Source organism: Penicillium manginii (genome assembly GCF_028828005.1).
Source record: "Penicillium manginii strain IBT 31320 chromosome Unknown utg000009l:1.0-3297300.0:1.0-3298630.0, whole genome shotgun sequence".
Classification (NCBI taxonomy): Eukaryota; Fungi; Ascomycota; class Eurotiomycetes; order Eurotiales; family Aspergillaceae; genus Penicillium; species Penicillium manginii.
The window spans coordinates 1,437,352-1,451,008 of NW_026643110.1; the positions used below are offsets into that span (position 1 = coordinate 1,437,352).

The following is a 13,657-nucleotide window of genomic DNA, read 5'->3' on the forward strand; positions in this document are numbered from 1 at the left end:
TAGCCGTAGCCGTAGGCTATGCCTGTCTGGCAAATCGGCTTAGACGTGCAGAGCAGAGGTCTCGGCCTTGGCGACCTGTGCGGCGTACGGCTTGAGAGCGGCGGCGACTTCGGTCGTGGTGAACTTCTGGACTTGCTCGGGGGCGCGGCCGACGAAGGTGCGGGCGTCGAGGAGGGCGTCTAGTTCGGGGATGATGGGGTTGAAGAAGGCGGTGCGGCGGATGCGGTCGAGGAGGTCGTTGTCCTTGCCTTGCTTCTTGACGTTGTCGGCGGCTTGGTGGGAGAGAACGCCTTGGAGAGAGATTTTGTTAGATGGGGTTCGGCAATGGGTGGAATAGAGTGGGGGTTTGTTGGGGGCAAATTGATAACTTACGGATCTCCTCGTGGGCGTCTTGACGGGACAGACCCTTCTTCACGCAGGCCATGATGATGTTCTCGCTGGGTGAAATGTGAGCTTGGGATGGATAAAGTTTGAAGAGGTTAGAAAGAGCTTACGTGGCCATGAAAGGAAGCTCGTCGTTGACATGGCGCTTGATGACCTCGGGATAGACGACGAAGCCGGAGGAGACGTTGTCTGAGAATCAGTGTTAGAAGAGAAAAAAAGTCAAATTCCAGAACATGATATGCCACTGGCAAAAGAGGACATACTCAGAAGAATGAGACAGGCGTCAGCAGACAGGTAGAGCTCAGGAATACTGATACGGCGAATGGCGCTGTCGTCCTAAACCAAAAAGTCAATAACCGAAGGGCAAAAAGGTTGACTCGTATACCAAAAGACAAACTTACCAGCGAACGCTCAAACCACTGAGCAGAGTAGGTGTCCAGAGCGTCCTTGGGGAGGTTCTGGAGGTGGCGTCCGAGGGAGCACAGACGCTCAGAACGCATGGGATTACGCTTGTAAGCCTGTTGATCATATTAGTGGCTGCCCATGCGACCAATCAGATCATTATGAACTTACCATGGCACTGCTGCCAATCTGGTCCTTCTCGAAGGGCTCCTCAACTTCCTTCAGCATGGCCAGGTGGCGGATATCGATACCGATACGCTCGCAGGTGGCACCGAAGGAGCCAAGGGCGTTGCCGACATCGACATCGATCTTACGGGAGTAGGTCTGACTGGAGATAATGAAGGCAGAGCTGAAGCCAGCCTTCTCGGTAACGAGCTCATCGAGCTTCTCAACCTTGGAGTGATCTCCCTCGAAGATCTGAAGGAAAGAGGCCTGAGTACCGGTGGTACCCTTGACACCACGGAAGCGCAGGTCATCACGAGCACGCTCAAGGTTGCGCAGATCCATCAGCAGATCCTGGATCCACAGGCAAGCACGCTTGCCGACAGTGACAAGCTGGGCGGGCTGGCCGTGGGTGAAACCCAGGCAGGGAAGGTCCTTGTACTGCTGGGCGAACTGGGAAAGCTTGTCGATGACAACGGCCAGCTTAGGGATGAGGATATCGAGACCGTCACGGAGCAGGATCAGGTCGGCGTTATCGGTACAGTAGCAGGAGGTAGCACCCCAGTGGATGATACCGGCGGCGGCGGGGGCAACGAGGCCGAAAGCGTGAACGTGGGCCATGACATCGTGACGGCGGCGCTTCTCCTCCTCGGCGGCGACCTTGAACTCATCGTCCTGGATGGTGGCGTGAGACTTCATCTGCTCAATGGCCTCATCGGTGATAGGAAGGCCAAGCTCTATAGAAGCAATGACCCAGTCAATTGAATGTTTCCTTTGCCATTACACTTCCCATGGGATTCCGATGTCGGATCACCCATCTATATCCAATTCCATGTTCGTACCTTTTTGGGACTCGGCGAGCCAGATCCACAAGTTGCGCCATGTCGAGAAGCGCATGCGAGGCGAGAAGAGATATTTCATCTCATCGCCTGATCAATTGCTAGCAGTCAGCGGTGGTTCGTTCGTCTGGGAACTCCCCCAGATTTTGCCCCTCATTGGCGGGACGGGAGGGTGATAGCTTACTCGAGTAGCGCGAGTTGAGGGGGGTTTGGTAGACATCGTTGCTGGCAGACATTCTGGCGATGATTTTCGAGAACGCTCGAACCGATTGACCGACAGGAACTGACCGAAAGGACGTTGGCAAGGCAGTGTGTGATCTGGTAAATTTTGTTGCGCCCCGCGGCAGATGTTGGCTTATCACGTTATCGGGATCGACATTCTAGTCACGTGCCAAATGATATACTTCTAGCGCTGCCACGCTTTAGTGAAACATGAGGTAATTGAATGAAATGGTATTAGAAACTCGCTATATAAAACTTATATGCAAACGATACTGCTGCTACTCAGCAGAGCTGCGCCAGCTGTACCGACAAGTTGGATTTGTCGTATTTGATGTATTTGCCACGGCCCTTGTCGATCTCCACATAGCGATCGTAGAACCGAGAGTAGAGTGGCTCGAGAACAGCTTGCAGCTCCCGGCCCAGAACCGATCGAACCTCACGCTCCATGTGAAGGGATTTGTGTTGAGAAACCATGCTGTCGAAGCTCGCATTGAACGCCTTGAACTTTTCCTTGATGGCGTCTCGGTCTTTTGAGGAAAGATTCTTGACAATGGCACTAGAGTCCACTGCACCTCCAGAGTTTGGCCGCGCGCCGGAGCGAGAGGTATATTGAACATCCAGCAAAGTCTGAGACACCTCCCTCCATGAATCGAGATACGTGGACGTCGCGCGTTTCCGGAAATTATCGATTCGGGAAATGCTGTCGGGGGCACCGAGATATCGCGCTAGTTCCGGGTTCTTCCGGATAGACCGATCGACAACGCAGAAGACGTTGGATAGGAATACTCCAAGTGTAGCTTTTGAGCGATGGAATTGAGAGCCACGCTCAGTCAGTGCCGCCATGAGAGCTTCAATCATATCGAGAATGAAATGAGAGAAGAGAGTACCGCTGTCCGGGCCCACGTCCAAGGGGGCCGAGCCTGCGGTGCTCGACTTGGAGCGCCAGTTTCCATCACCTAGAGATGTGAGGATGGAAGCCAAGGGACCTGAATAGCCGGTAAGTGTGATAAGGGAGCTCATGACTTCCTCTACCAAAGGCACAGGCCCGCCGTCTGGCGGAAGTGGGGAATTGGCAGCCTTGCGTTTTGTCTCCTCAATAAGCTCTGACAGTGAGGACTTGGCGGTTTCGCGAACGGGTCGCAAGGCTTCGATGAGGAGGCTCTTCAACTCCGCCGCCTTGGAATCGATGCGATAGGACATTGCCGTCACAATCTCAATAATCTCGAATGCCAAGAAGCAGTCGGTCATCAAGTTCATTCTAATATATTGATTCAATTCGCGCAAAGTCTTTGAGTACTCTGCCATCGGCGACATGAATGTGGCTTGCAATGCGAGTCCTTGCTGGTCCCCGGTGAACACTTGGGTCACGATGCCATGCTCCGTGATGATAAAGGCTTCCAGCGCATTCGAGTAAATCCCGATACCGTTCGTGCCTTGTTTATATGGGCCGTCGGTAGGCTTTCGTTTGACAGTGTTGACGGATGCGATTGCGAGGTTCTGCAGGCCCGAGGTGATATACGGCCCGCGCACATCGGCATAAATTTTCAAAGCAGGGCTTTCCCCCTTATTACGCTGCGGTCCATGGACGGATGCAGAGCCAATTACCGCGCATAACGGAGCGAGTTGTAATATGGTTTCTTCGGGAATGGATGGAAAGGGGAGTTCTATAGGAGGAGTCCGTCTTGTTAGCTCGTTTTGCACCAAAGAGGTTTGCCCCTTATAATTAGTTCGCCACGCACCTTTTGTAAGATAATGTAGCGGCTCGATCGGTGTAATGTGCTGCTGCAACTCGGATCGAAGCATATCTTGGAGCTTGTTACTACCGGTGCCTAGTAGGGAGTTGAAGTCTGTGATCGCGTTCTGGTTGGATCGAAGGTTCGTTGAATTGAGGTCGACCAGCGCTTTTTCAACACGTTTCATCGCCGAGAGGTATTGGGAGAGACCGGAGCTTTGCGGCCTGGAGAGGAAATGGATCAGTAAGGATCTACCCTTTCAAGATGCTCTTTTGAAGCTCGCCCAGACTGGGAGACTTACCCTGCGCGGATGATGCCCTCCTCGCGGCTCTTCGCGTCGAGGGGCTGTCGGAGGCGGTCAATGGCATCGTTGACCTTGTCGATGTTGCTATTTGTGATTTGGAGAGACTGGGTGTTGCTGTAGATAGGTCCAATGGCCTCCTTGACCACCTTGCCACTTGTTTCCAAGCGCACAAGGGAGCCTTGGATCTTCTTGGTGAGACGGTTGAGCTTCTCGAGGTTGGCATAGAGCACCTCCACCTCCGCGCTCTCCTCGGCATAAGCTGTGTTCCTGGGGGCCACCATGGTGACGATCACAAACGACAAACCGAGAAGACTGTGTCACCAGGCGTCATGTCTGGGTCTCGGGGTGTGGGGTCCACGAGTGATGGCCGGGCGGAGCTTATCGCCGGGGGCGTTCCTTCGAGGAACCATCCCCGATTGGGTAGCGGCCCGTCTATGTTCCGATGATCTATACAGAATGACATGGATTAGAGTGCATATACAAACTTCTTCTATTAAAATATGAGAGCGAGTGGTAGAAAAAGCCTTAGCGAATGCTAGCAGCTATATAGGCCTATATTGATGAGTCAGTTGAATACAGAGCACATTTCTGTTCTATTCATAGACAAGAGAGCCGGAATCTCCTAGCTCGCAAAAGATCTTGCTATCTAGCATAGCAACTGAAAAGGAAAAGGTGAGTTCTATCCGATAATATTACTCTTCAGTACAGAAAACATAGCCGAGCTCTGACCTTGTTAGAGCCTCTCTCTAAGAAAACTCTAGAAAGGGCGATTTAAGAGTTCAATTTTTCAATACCTTCCAAGTCGATTCGTAGAAGCGTCTGTCTCGGGCACCATGAAATCATCACTTGCCTCCTCAATAACCTCCACTAATTCAGCATTTTGTCAAAACCTGATATTAAGCGTTCTTTAATCTCCACTTCTTTAAAATCGTGTTCTGGATATTAAAGGTAGAAGGTTATTCGATTCGGAGTTGCTGTTTAGCCATACAATCACCAGGGGGAATCAGATTCCACATCCATGTTATGAATGACTTTCGAAAGTCAGGAACTCGGATAAGGTTCTCTTAATACCCTCTTTTAGTGTTGGAGGGAGGGGGGAGGGAGGGGGGGCAATGGAAACAAATCAAGCCAAATTGCGTCACCGTGTTTTCTGAGCTCTGCCACAACGCCATCATCTTTTGGTGGCCCCTCGGATTGTATCTCGAAGTCCAGCATCCAAATTCTTTCACCCTGTGAAAGAAAAGGCCATTTCAAATCTCTGACTAGGGTATATTATTGTCACTATCGCTTGAAAATGACCTCAATTGCCAGCCATATATCTGCTATGCACAGACATTGAGCAACATAAATGGATCTTCAGAATTGCTGTTTCTCTTGTTAAAACCTTACAAGAGACTTTCATAGCCAGGCCCAAGCTCCTTCACGAATGTAAGAAGCATTTTTCTTGGGATAAACAAACCCGGGAGTTTCATAAGTTCTTATCAAGCTCTTCATCCAATACAATGGTAAACAGACCCTTATATTGGCAAACTCGACGCAGAAGCTGCACACAGTAGTAAAAAAAAGTATTGAATGTTGGGACGATGATATAAACTGGACTTCAGTAGTTTCCCGTCCCAGTCTCGCCAAGTGATATCGATTACAAACGGCCAGATTCTCTCGTCTAGCTGATTCCAGGCTGGATCGATGATTGTAGCTTATATTCCAAGGGCTTCCCACATATTCGCCCAGCTTCCTTGCAAACAATTGGTTGCTTTGTATTATCAGGAACAATGACGAAATTGCCCGAATCAATACTTCTGTAATGCGATGGTGTATAAGAAGGCTGTTTCGAGCGGAGTATAGATCAGAGCACCAGAGGTAATTGCCAAAGATGGTGTTTATGGCGTCGTCTCCATGCATTGAATCGAAACTATGCACACCCTCAAGTCCTTCGTCATTCACCCATTTACTAAGTATAGGGCACCAAATTTGATCTTTTGTAGGATGGCGGGGGCGATATTTTGCCACGAGTTCATTCTGAAAGTGTACCTCATTCCGTTGATTTCTCATGTACTTGCAGAATGTCGTATCAAGTTTCATAGGCTGTGAGATCAGGAGTTTGAAGAATTTTGTGACAGATTTCCTCTGCGCTGATCGCTTATGATGACCAGGCTGCTGACCTGGAGGTCTGTCTAGATAGTGCTGGGCATGAAGACGAGGAGCTCGAGGTGTACAAAGAAATTTTACCGAAGTAGTGGATATTGTATTATGAACAGGAAGAGACTCGGAATAGACCGTAGCGATGTGTACGTGAAAGAAAAATAGAAGGCGAGTGAGGTGGTGGATATTGTAGTCGTGAAGAAGAAGAGATTCGGAGGAGACCGTAGAGATGTTCTACGTGAGAGATAAGAAGAAGGAGCGCCGAAGAAGAACTTGTAAGTATAACTCTTGGTCGCAACTACTATACTCGATTTGATTTACCTCAAGAGGTAGATCCGCGGACTAATCCATGGTTTTACCGACTTTGCCTAAGCCAAATCAGGGTTGTCCATGCCACTCTAGAGTACCGTTAAAAAGCTCCATTGAAATATAACTGACACCGATCGCGCAAGCGTGGATTACCCTAGATATTCAAGACGTACTAGTATTGCTATGCTATAGATTCCCAAAGGGTAAGCATGCAGGTGGGTCATTGACACGTGACTCTTCTCGACGTCATCCCCGCGGAGAGCTGCCAGGGTCTGTGCCATTGCCAGATTTAAGCTCACTGTTGGCTGTATGCAAGTCACAGTCGCAGCTATCCTCCCCTCTACCATAAAAATGGCCACAAGGGTCTCACGTCTGCGCTGGACTGTACCACCTGCGGCCTTGGCTGCCTATGGAACGGGGAGTGGGCTCACTCTAACAGGCACTTGCAGAAAGCCCACTTCACCAATGCCTCGGTCCACCAGGATTCCAATTCTGACCCACGAAGCCCCTCTTCGACCCTGACTGGTCAAAATGACGAGCAACACGGCGACCAGGCCTCAATTTGGCTGAATATTGTTCACAAGTTCGAAAATATCAAAGACAATGTTGTTCCGGGAGAGTGGCGGGATCTCCGCGGCAACATTACGAATCTGATCGTCCCCGACTGGGCGCGATTGCTACCTGCTACGGCCCAAAAGCTGCAGCGCGAGCTCTCTTTAGCCCCTGGCTCGCTAGCTGACGACATATGGAAGGAGTCTCAAGACCCCGACATCAACCCGGAAATTTTGCAGGATGCCAAGGTGCGGGTTAGCGATAAGCTCTGCGCAGAGGAGATTGAGTTCAGGAAGCAGCGACAAAAGCATGCGGTGAAAGCACTGGCTTCTTATCTGGGCATTGCGGTAGAGGACATTCACCCCGATGATGTGCCGGTTATTGCCATGTGTGGCTCGGGAGGTGGACTGCGTGCCCTGGTCGCGGGCACAGGTTCATACCTAGCTGCGCAGGAGGAAGGCCTATGGGATTGCGTGACCTACACAGCTGGAGTCAGTGGGAGCTGTTGGCTTCAGACTCTTTATCATTCGTCAATTACGGGCCGCAACTTCAATAAGCTCGTTGACCACCTGAAATCCCGTCTCGGCGTTCACATTGCTTTCCCACCCACGGCACTGGATCTCCTTACTACCGCGCCGACCAACAAATTCCTTCTCAGTGGCATAGTAGAGAAGTTGAAGGGAGACCCTGCTGCGGAATTTGGACTGGTGGACATCTACGGGCTTCTACTTGCCTCCAGACTTCTAGTTCCACGTGGCGAGCTTGGAGTCTCGGATCGAGATTTCAAAATCTCCAACCAGAGGGAGAATCTACTCAATGGAGCACACCCTCTTCCCATTTATACGGCAGTTCGACACGAAATTCCAGGAACTGTGGAGAGTCCCGATGACCCTAAGTCTATACCCGAGGACCTCATACGGGAAGCCGAAAAGGAGTCTTGGTTCCAGTGGTTTGAATTCACTCCGTATGAATTCTTCTGCGAGGAGCTCAATGCCGGAATTCCTACCTGGGCCCTAGGGAGACATTTTAACGGCGGTACCAATGAGCTTCCCGAGAGAAACTACCCTCTCCCGGAGCTCAGAGTTCCCGAATTGATGGGTATCTGGGGCAGCGCCTTCTGTGCGACGCTGTCGCACTACTACAAAGAGGTCCGGCCCCTAGTCAAGAGTCTCGCCGGATTCGGTGGTATCGATTCTCTGATCCAGGGCAAGAACCAAGACCTTATCCGAGTGCACCCTATCGACCCTGCTGCTATTCCCAACTACGTGATGGGCATGAAAGGTCAACTTCCGGCCTCTTGCCCTGAATCTATCTTTCGCAGCAGTCATTTGCGTCTGATGGATGCGGGCATGAGCAATAATCTGCCCATCTATCCACTTATTCGCCCTGGTAGAGACGTCGATGTGATAGTTGCCTTCGACGCTTCCGCGGACATTAAACAAGAAAACTGGCTTTCTGTTGTCGACGGATACGCCCGACAGCGTGGCGTCAAAGGTTGGCCCATCGGTGCTGGATGGCCCAAACAGGGTTCGAGCCTAGAAGAGACCAAGCAAGCTCTTCAAGAATCGCAGCACGCGACGGAACAAAAAGCGAATGAGAAAATGGCAGATGCCCAGAGTCACAGCCCCTCTCATCCAGATGACTCCACCAAGGCGGCAGACTCAGATTTGAGCTACTGTAATGTCTGGGTCGGAACTAAGGAAGAGCGGATCAGCGAGAAGGAACCTCCCCCATCGAAGCGCCTCTTCCACCCTGAACAAACAGGAGACCACGCCGATTCTGAATTTCATCTCATGCAGCCGGAAGCCGGTATCGCTGTCATTTATTTCCCTCTGATTCCGAACCCCGACGCGCCGGATCTCCCACCTGTCCAAAAAACACGCCCCTTATCCGCCGTGGAATCCATCAAGCAGAAGCAGAACGAACCTAATGCGAAGGACCCTGAACCACCTCTGGCCCCTCACCCGAACTCAATCGACCCTGAGGTTGATGATTTCTTGTCTACATGGAACTTTATCTACACGCCTGAGCAAATTGACTCTGTGGTTGGATTGGCCAGGGCTAATTTCAACCAGGGCAAAGAGCAGGTTCGTCGGGTTGTTCGGGCGGTTTATGAGCGGAAGAAGAGTGATCGACTACGAAAGGAGCAAGAGGATGCGCGGAAGCAGCTGGAAGGATTTGTGCCTCTCTAATGAAGACCCTCTATGAGGATAATTTGGTTGGCGTTTGAAGTGATATGTTTTCGATATTTGTTTCTTTTTTTATCATTAAACGTTGTCTGTCACATAGATGTCACGATAGATACTACACATACACTGTCCCCCTAGTAGACTTGGGGATTTCCTTTTTTTTCCATCTCATCTCAGCGTATATCATGATATTCCAAGGTTTACTTAAAGTGCTAGTAACGCCACCAATCATGCATCAAAATAAATCTGGGTATCTATACCTTCGCGCGAATCTCCTATCCAGATGGCTTTTCTTTGTTGTCCACCTTCTGTTCAATTCCAGCAGTATCATTCCCATTGTTGCCAAAATAAGATCTTACCCCCTCGCCATCAGAGTCCCCATCGTCAGGTTTCTTCGCATTTGCAGCCTCGACCCTCTGCGCCCGCCCCTCATCATCCGTTGTCATCGACCTCGCCTCATCGTCCGTTCCAGCCAAACTCACATCCTTACTCTCGTCTGTCTGCTTGCGCAACCCTAGTTGCCGCTGAAGCTCATGTAAAGAGCCCGCTCCGACGGCCAATAATCCAGACCCCGGGAAACCTGAGCTTTCTTCTTTGACATCTTGCTTCTTCTCCTTCCCGGGAACTATATTCTCCTGTTTCTGCCCTGCCCCTGGCCCTTCATCCTGGCCCCGCCAATCAGCCGCTGAGCTTTCATGGATAGGCTCCCCGGGCTGCGGTTCGCTGATCGGTCTGCCACTCACGGGAGTGGCGTCTTTCTTGATATCCTCGTTCGGTGAAGGGTATCGCCAAACTACCTTGAGCTTCTCGAATGCGCGAATCCCCTTCTTCGCACTACCTTTGATTCCATCCATTGCGTCCCATTCTATCTCGAAGACACCGGAGTCGTGCTCCTTGCCGCCTTCAAAGTAGGCATTCCACCAGACGTGCGCGACTGATGTAACCATGGCGAATCCGGTATATGAGGCCTTGCTGCGCCGCTCGAGGTCAATGTTGACGTCGGATCCTGGAACAATGATGGCCTTCTTGGGTTTGAATATCACGGCCGATAGGGCGCCGGTTGTAGTGGACCGACGCGAGAGGTTAGGTTTAGACGGTGTCGCGGAGGTATCTGATTGAGAGGTCATGGGCGACCAGGTTGTTGATGATGGGGTAGAAGTCTGAGGAGATTGATCTTTGACATCATTCTGTTTTGGCGTGGTGCTCCCAGCTCCTGACTCCGCCGCAACGCCCTCCATAACAGTGCGCTCGCTGCGGTGGAAAAGGTGGCAGCACTTAATTTTCTTCCCTTCATCCTCGTATCCTTGGACTGCGACCTTGACTCCGTCTCGTAGACCCCAAATGTGTACCTCGAGGATCTCGACTGGTCGTTCCACGTATTGTTTGTCGAGCTTGTTCGCCCATCGATCGATATAATCGACGTATCGAAGTTGACTGGGGATGCTGACGCCATTGCCGAAACCAACTCGCATGCGTCGATCGGTGAATCGCTGCAACGCATCTTCCTTTTTCCACCCTTCTTGGCTGATCAGATATGCAGTTGCGACGGTGCCGCTGCGCCCTTTGCCCGCCTTGCAATGTACGACCGCGACTCGCTTTCCTTCCTTCGCATCTGCCTCGTCAAGGTTATGCAGCCAGTTCCGCATGCTGCCCATAATATTCGGTATCAATGCGAAAGGCGGCGGGTGGTGGTCTGGCCAGGGAAAATGGTGGATGCGCCCGTAGACTTCCGAGTCGGGATACCCTGTGCCTTCGGCGCGAAATTCCCAGACACACCAATTTGCGCCATGTTTTGAGTCGAGGAAGTTGACTAGAGCGTCGAGTGGGTTGCGGTATGCGCGTTGGGGGTAGTTTCCGGAGGGGCCTGATGTGGCGATGACTGGGATTACACAACAGCGTTAGCTTGGGAATTGCGAATGCTCAGTCGTGTGGAGGTCATATTCATACTATTATCGGTTACATAGCAGAGGTCTAGTCCAGCTTCGGGGTGTTGTTGTCTCGGCCCCGCGACAATTTGGCGGAGGATTGAGGCCTGGGGTTGCGGGGAGTTAGCGCCTGTACACATACCATGGTCTGGGGAGTTCGGGAGCCATACCATGAGGCGAGATATTTCAACTCGCAGATTTCATATAAATGTCAGGACATGAAGAAATGCGACAAGCCTTAGAGATCTCTTGCGCATATAGCTTGGCTGATGGTGGAGAGGGAACTTGTTTATGGCAGGAGGCGCAGTCGGGCCAATGACATCATGTCAAAGAACAGAGTAGTGAAAATGCCACCACGTCAAGTCTTAATCCACACCACTCACACACACTCTCTCTATCTCTGCCCATCAAGAAATAGTTTAAGCAAAAATATAAAAGCAAAAATAAAAAACATACAACAGCAGGGATTCGCATGTGGTCACCCACCATACTACTAACCTGCCGGCGTGTGGCTTAAGTACGGCTGAGCGGACGGGAAGCCCTGTTCTCCACACCCTATGGTCGTATGTGCTAGAAATTGCATTGTAGGGGTATCTAGAGAAAGCATAAAAGGGGCAAGCGCCGATTAGGTTCGCGCGACTGGGACAGGTGGTGTATGCAGCAATAAGCCTTGGGGGGTCACGATGCGCCATACAAGTTAAAATAGTCCAATCACAGATGGCAGAAAATAGAGAGAAATATGAACATGATGTGCTAAAGCACCACGACAATACAAGAGAATGTTTGAACTATTCTAAGAACTCTTAGGAGCATATTGTGCATGGGCTACAGAAATAATTAGAATTTCATTAATACATACATCCCTGCCCAGGTCCATGGCAAAACTGGTCCTCTATAAAGTTTATTGTATTCAAATAAAATTCTCTCTGAGGATATAGCCAAAACATACTTTGGCCTTCATCAATTATCTAATCGAGGGGATTCTCGCTTCACAATTCGATCAATGACCCCGGTCAGAGTTTCCTTCGGTAGTCCGAGAAGGCCATTGGACAAGCCAAACTTCTCAAAGTCAGCTCCTCTATCTGCATCATCCGCGTAGAGCAGCATAAGAATCAGCAGCTTCAAGCCCTCGGAATAATCTTTATCATCAAGCTCGGCTGCCCTCCTCAGTGCATCTGTCGAAGACATGGTTTCAACCTTCCATGTGGTATCGGTTGCTTTTTGTAGTACCTCAAGAACCTCGCGCTGTGATACAGTGAATGATGCCACAAAGATAGGCTTGTTTCTTGTCTGCTCGGGATTCAATAGTACCCTAGCGACAGCGGTACTTGCAGTTCCGAGAGTTGTAGTCGACCATAGCTTATGGCCAGAGTCGTAGATTGTAACACGCTTCTCCTCGAAATGGTAGTCCAGCCATCCACTTTCAAGTCCCCAATCGAAAAATTGGCCAGTATGGATAGCTGTCCAAGTTAAACCTGAGGTTTCTTTACTTTTAAGGTAAGAAATGACCCTAGATTTATCCTCGTAGAGTGAGACCAGATCTGCAGCTGCAGTACAAGTGTTGTTGCCATATTCCGTAGGAATAAAACGCTTAACTCCTGTTTGAATTGCAGCGTCGATCATACGTAGATGAACTGTATACGGTCTCCCAGGTAATGTTGAGACCAGCGCGTCTTGCCCCTTAAAGGCCTCGAGAAGTTGATCGATTGGGTAGTCATTGTCCACTCTGTGAATTTTGATTCCAGGTGGAAAGGTTTGAGACTTCGAGGATTTTCGTGTCAGAATCGACAAGTTGAAAACCCCTTCTTTTTGAAGTGCTGCTAAAACCTCAGTGCCGAATAGACCTCCGGCCTATTATCTAGGTATATTCTTGAATTAGTATACCCTAGGTACTAGTAGGATTCTGACTCGGAGCAATAAGAAGCTTAGTACTAGGTATATACTTACACCCATGGTCATAACGTTCTTGATTGGTTCAAGTTGAGTCATTCTTGGAAACAAATTGAACCGAAATTTGTATGGGCGTAGAGATAAGGGATTCTCAAATTCTCAGAAATAAAATTCACCCCGCTTGGTTGGGTTATGTGCGTATTTATGCATAAAGAGGACACGTGAACCCATCAATTACAGCCCCACCTGGGCAGAGGCGCTCTAGTATTATTACAACCTTGGAAGTTTATTTTACAGCCCAAGTAGTACCTGCCGGCGAGGGGCTCTGCTACTCGGATCAGGCACTTATGCCTACCTGCAGGTGACTACGCTGGCCCACTCACCAACTAACCAGCTCACCCTGGGGCAGCAGGTCGATCAACTCAAAACTCGGCCATATAATCAGATATGGTCATTACCATGATAAATCCGTCCATCTGGACAAGGCCATCTGGGCAGAGTTCGATCTGACCACAGCCCTTTGCCAGGAATCAGCTCGTGTGACGAGGGGTTTTTGGCGCCTTTGTTGCGGTGCTTGGTTATATCGGAGCAGAGGCGGCCACCG

The 13,657-nt window shown here is 50.3% G+C and overlaps 5 protein-coding genes across 5 annotated transcripts; 1 reads left to right on the forward strand and 4 right to left on the reverse strand.

The window, feature by feature from the left end:
• Positions 1-39: 39 nt before the first annotated feature.
• ade13 (adenylosuccinase ADE13) lies at positions 40-2,023 on the reverse strand (the record flags this gene model as incomplete). The annotated part of the gene is made up of 8 exons (XM_057108945.1): positions 40-290; positions 373-437; positions 495-573; positions 648-720; positions 786-902; positions 958-1,685; positions 1,791-1,877; positions 1,972-2,023. 8 exons carry the CDS (start codon positions 2,021-2,023, stop codon positions 40-42), a joined length of 1,452 nt encoding a protein of 483 aa, XP_056954046.1.
• A 268-nt stretch (positions 2,024-2,291) lies between these two features.
• On the reverse strand, positions 2,292-4,327 carry N7533_012296 (EXO70 family protein; the record flags this gene model as incomplete). Its single annotated transcript, XM_057108946.1, has 3 exons — positions 2,292-3,673; positions 3,749-3,966; positions 4,044-4,327. 3 exons carry the CDS (start codon positions 4,325-4,327, stop codon positions 2,292-2,294), a joined length of 1,884 nt encoding a protein of 627 aa, XP_056954047.1.
• Positions 4,328-6,848: 2,521 nt separating this feature from the next.
• On the forward strand, positions 6,849-9,241 carry N7533_012297 (putative phospholipase A2 (PlaA); the record flags this gene model as incomplete). The annotated part of the gene is made up of 2 exons (XM_057108947.1): positions 6,849-6,918; positions 6,951-9,241. 2 exons carry the CDS (start codon positions 6,849-6,851, stop codon positions 9,239-9,241), a joined length of 2,361 nt encoding a protein of 786 aa, XP_056954048.1.
• A 272-nt stretch (positions 9,242-9,513) lies between these two features.
• On the reverse strand, positions 9,514-11,336 carry N7533_012298 (putative phosphatidylinositol-3,4,5-trisphosphate 3-phosphatase; the record flags this gene model as incomplete). Its single annotated transcript, XM_057108948.1, has 2 exons — positions 9,514-11,117; positions 11,186-11,336. The coding sequence occupies 2 exons, from the start codon at positions 11,334-11,336 to the stop codon at positions 9,514-9,516; spliced, it is 1,755 nt and encodes a 584-aa protein (XP_056954049.1).
• A 787-nt stretch (positions 11,337-12,123) lies between these two features.
• N7533_012299 (aromatic alcohol reductase) lies at positions 12,124-13,152 on the reverse strand (the record flags this gene model as incomplete). The annotated part of the gene is made up of 2 exons (XM_057108949.1): positions 12,124-13,014; positions 13,111-13,152. The coding sequence occupies 2 exons, from the start codon at positions 13,150-13,152 to the stop codon at positions 12,124-12,126; spliced, it is 933 nt and encodes a 310-aa protein (XP_056954050.1).
• Positions 13,153-13,657: the final 505 nt, after the last annotated feature.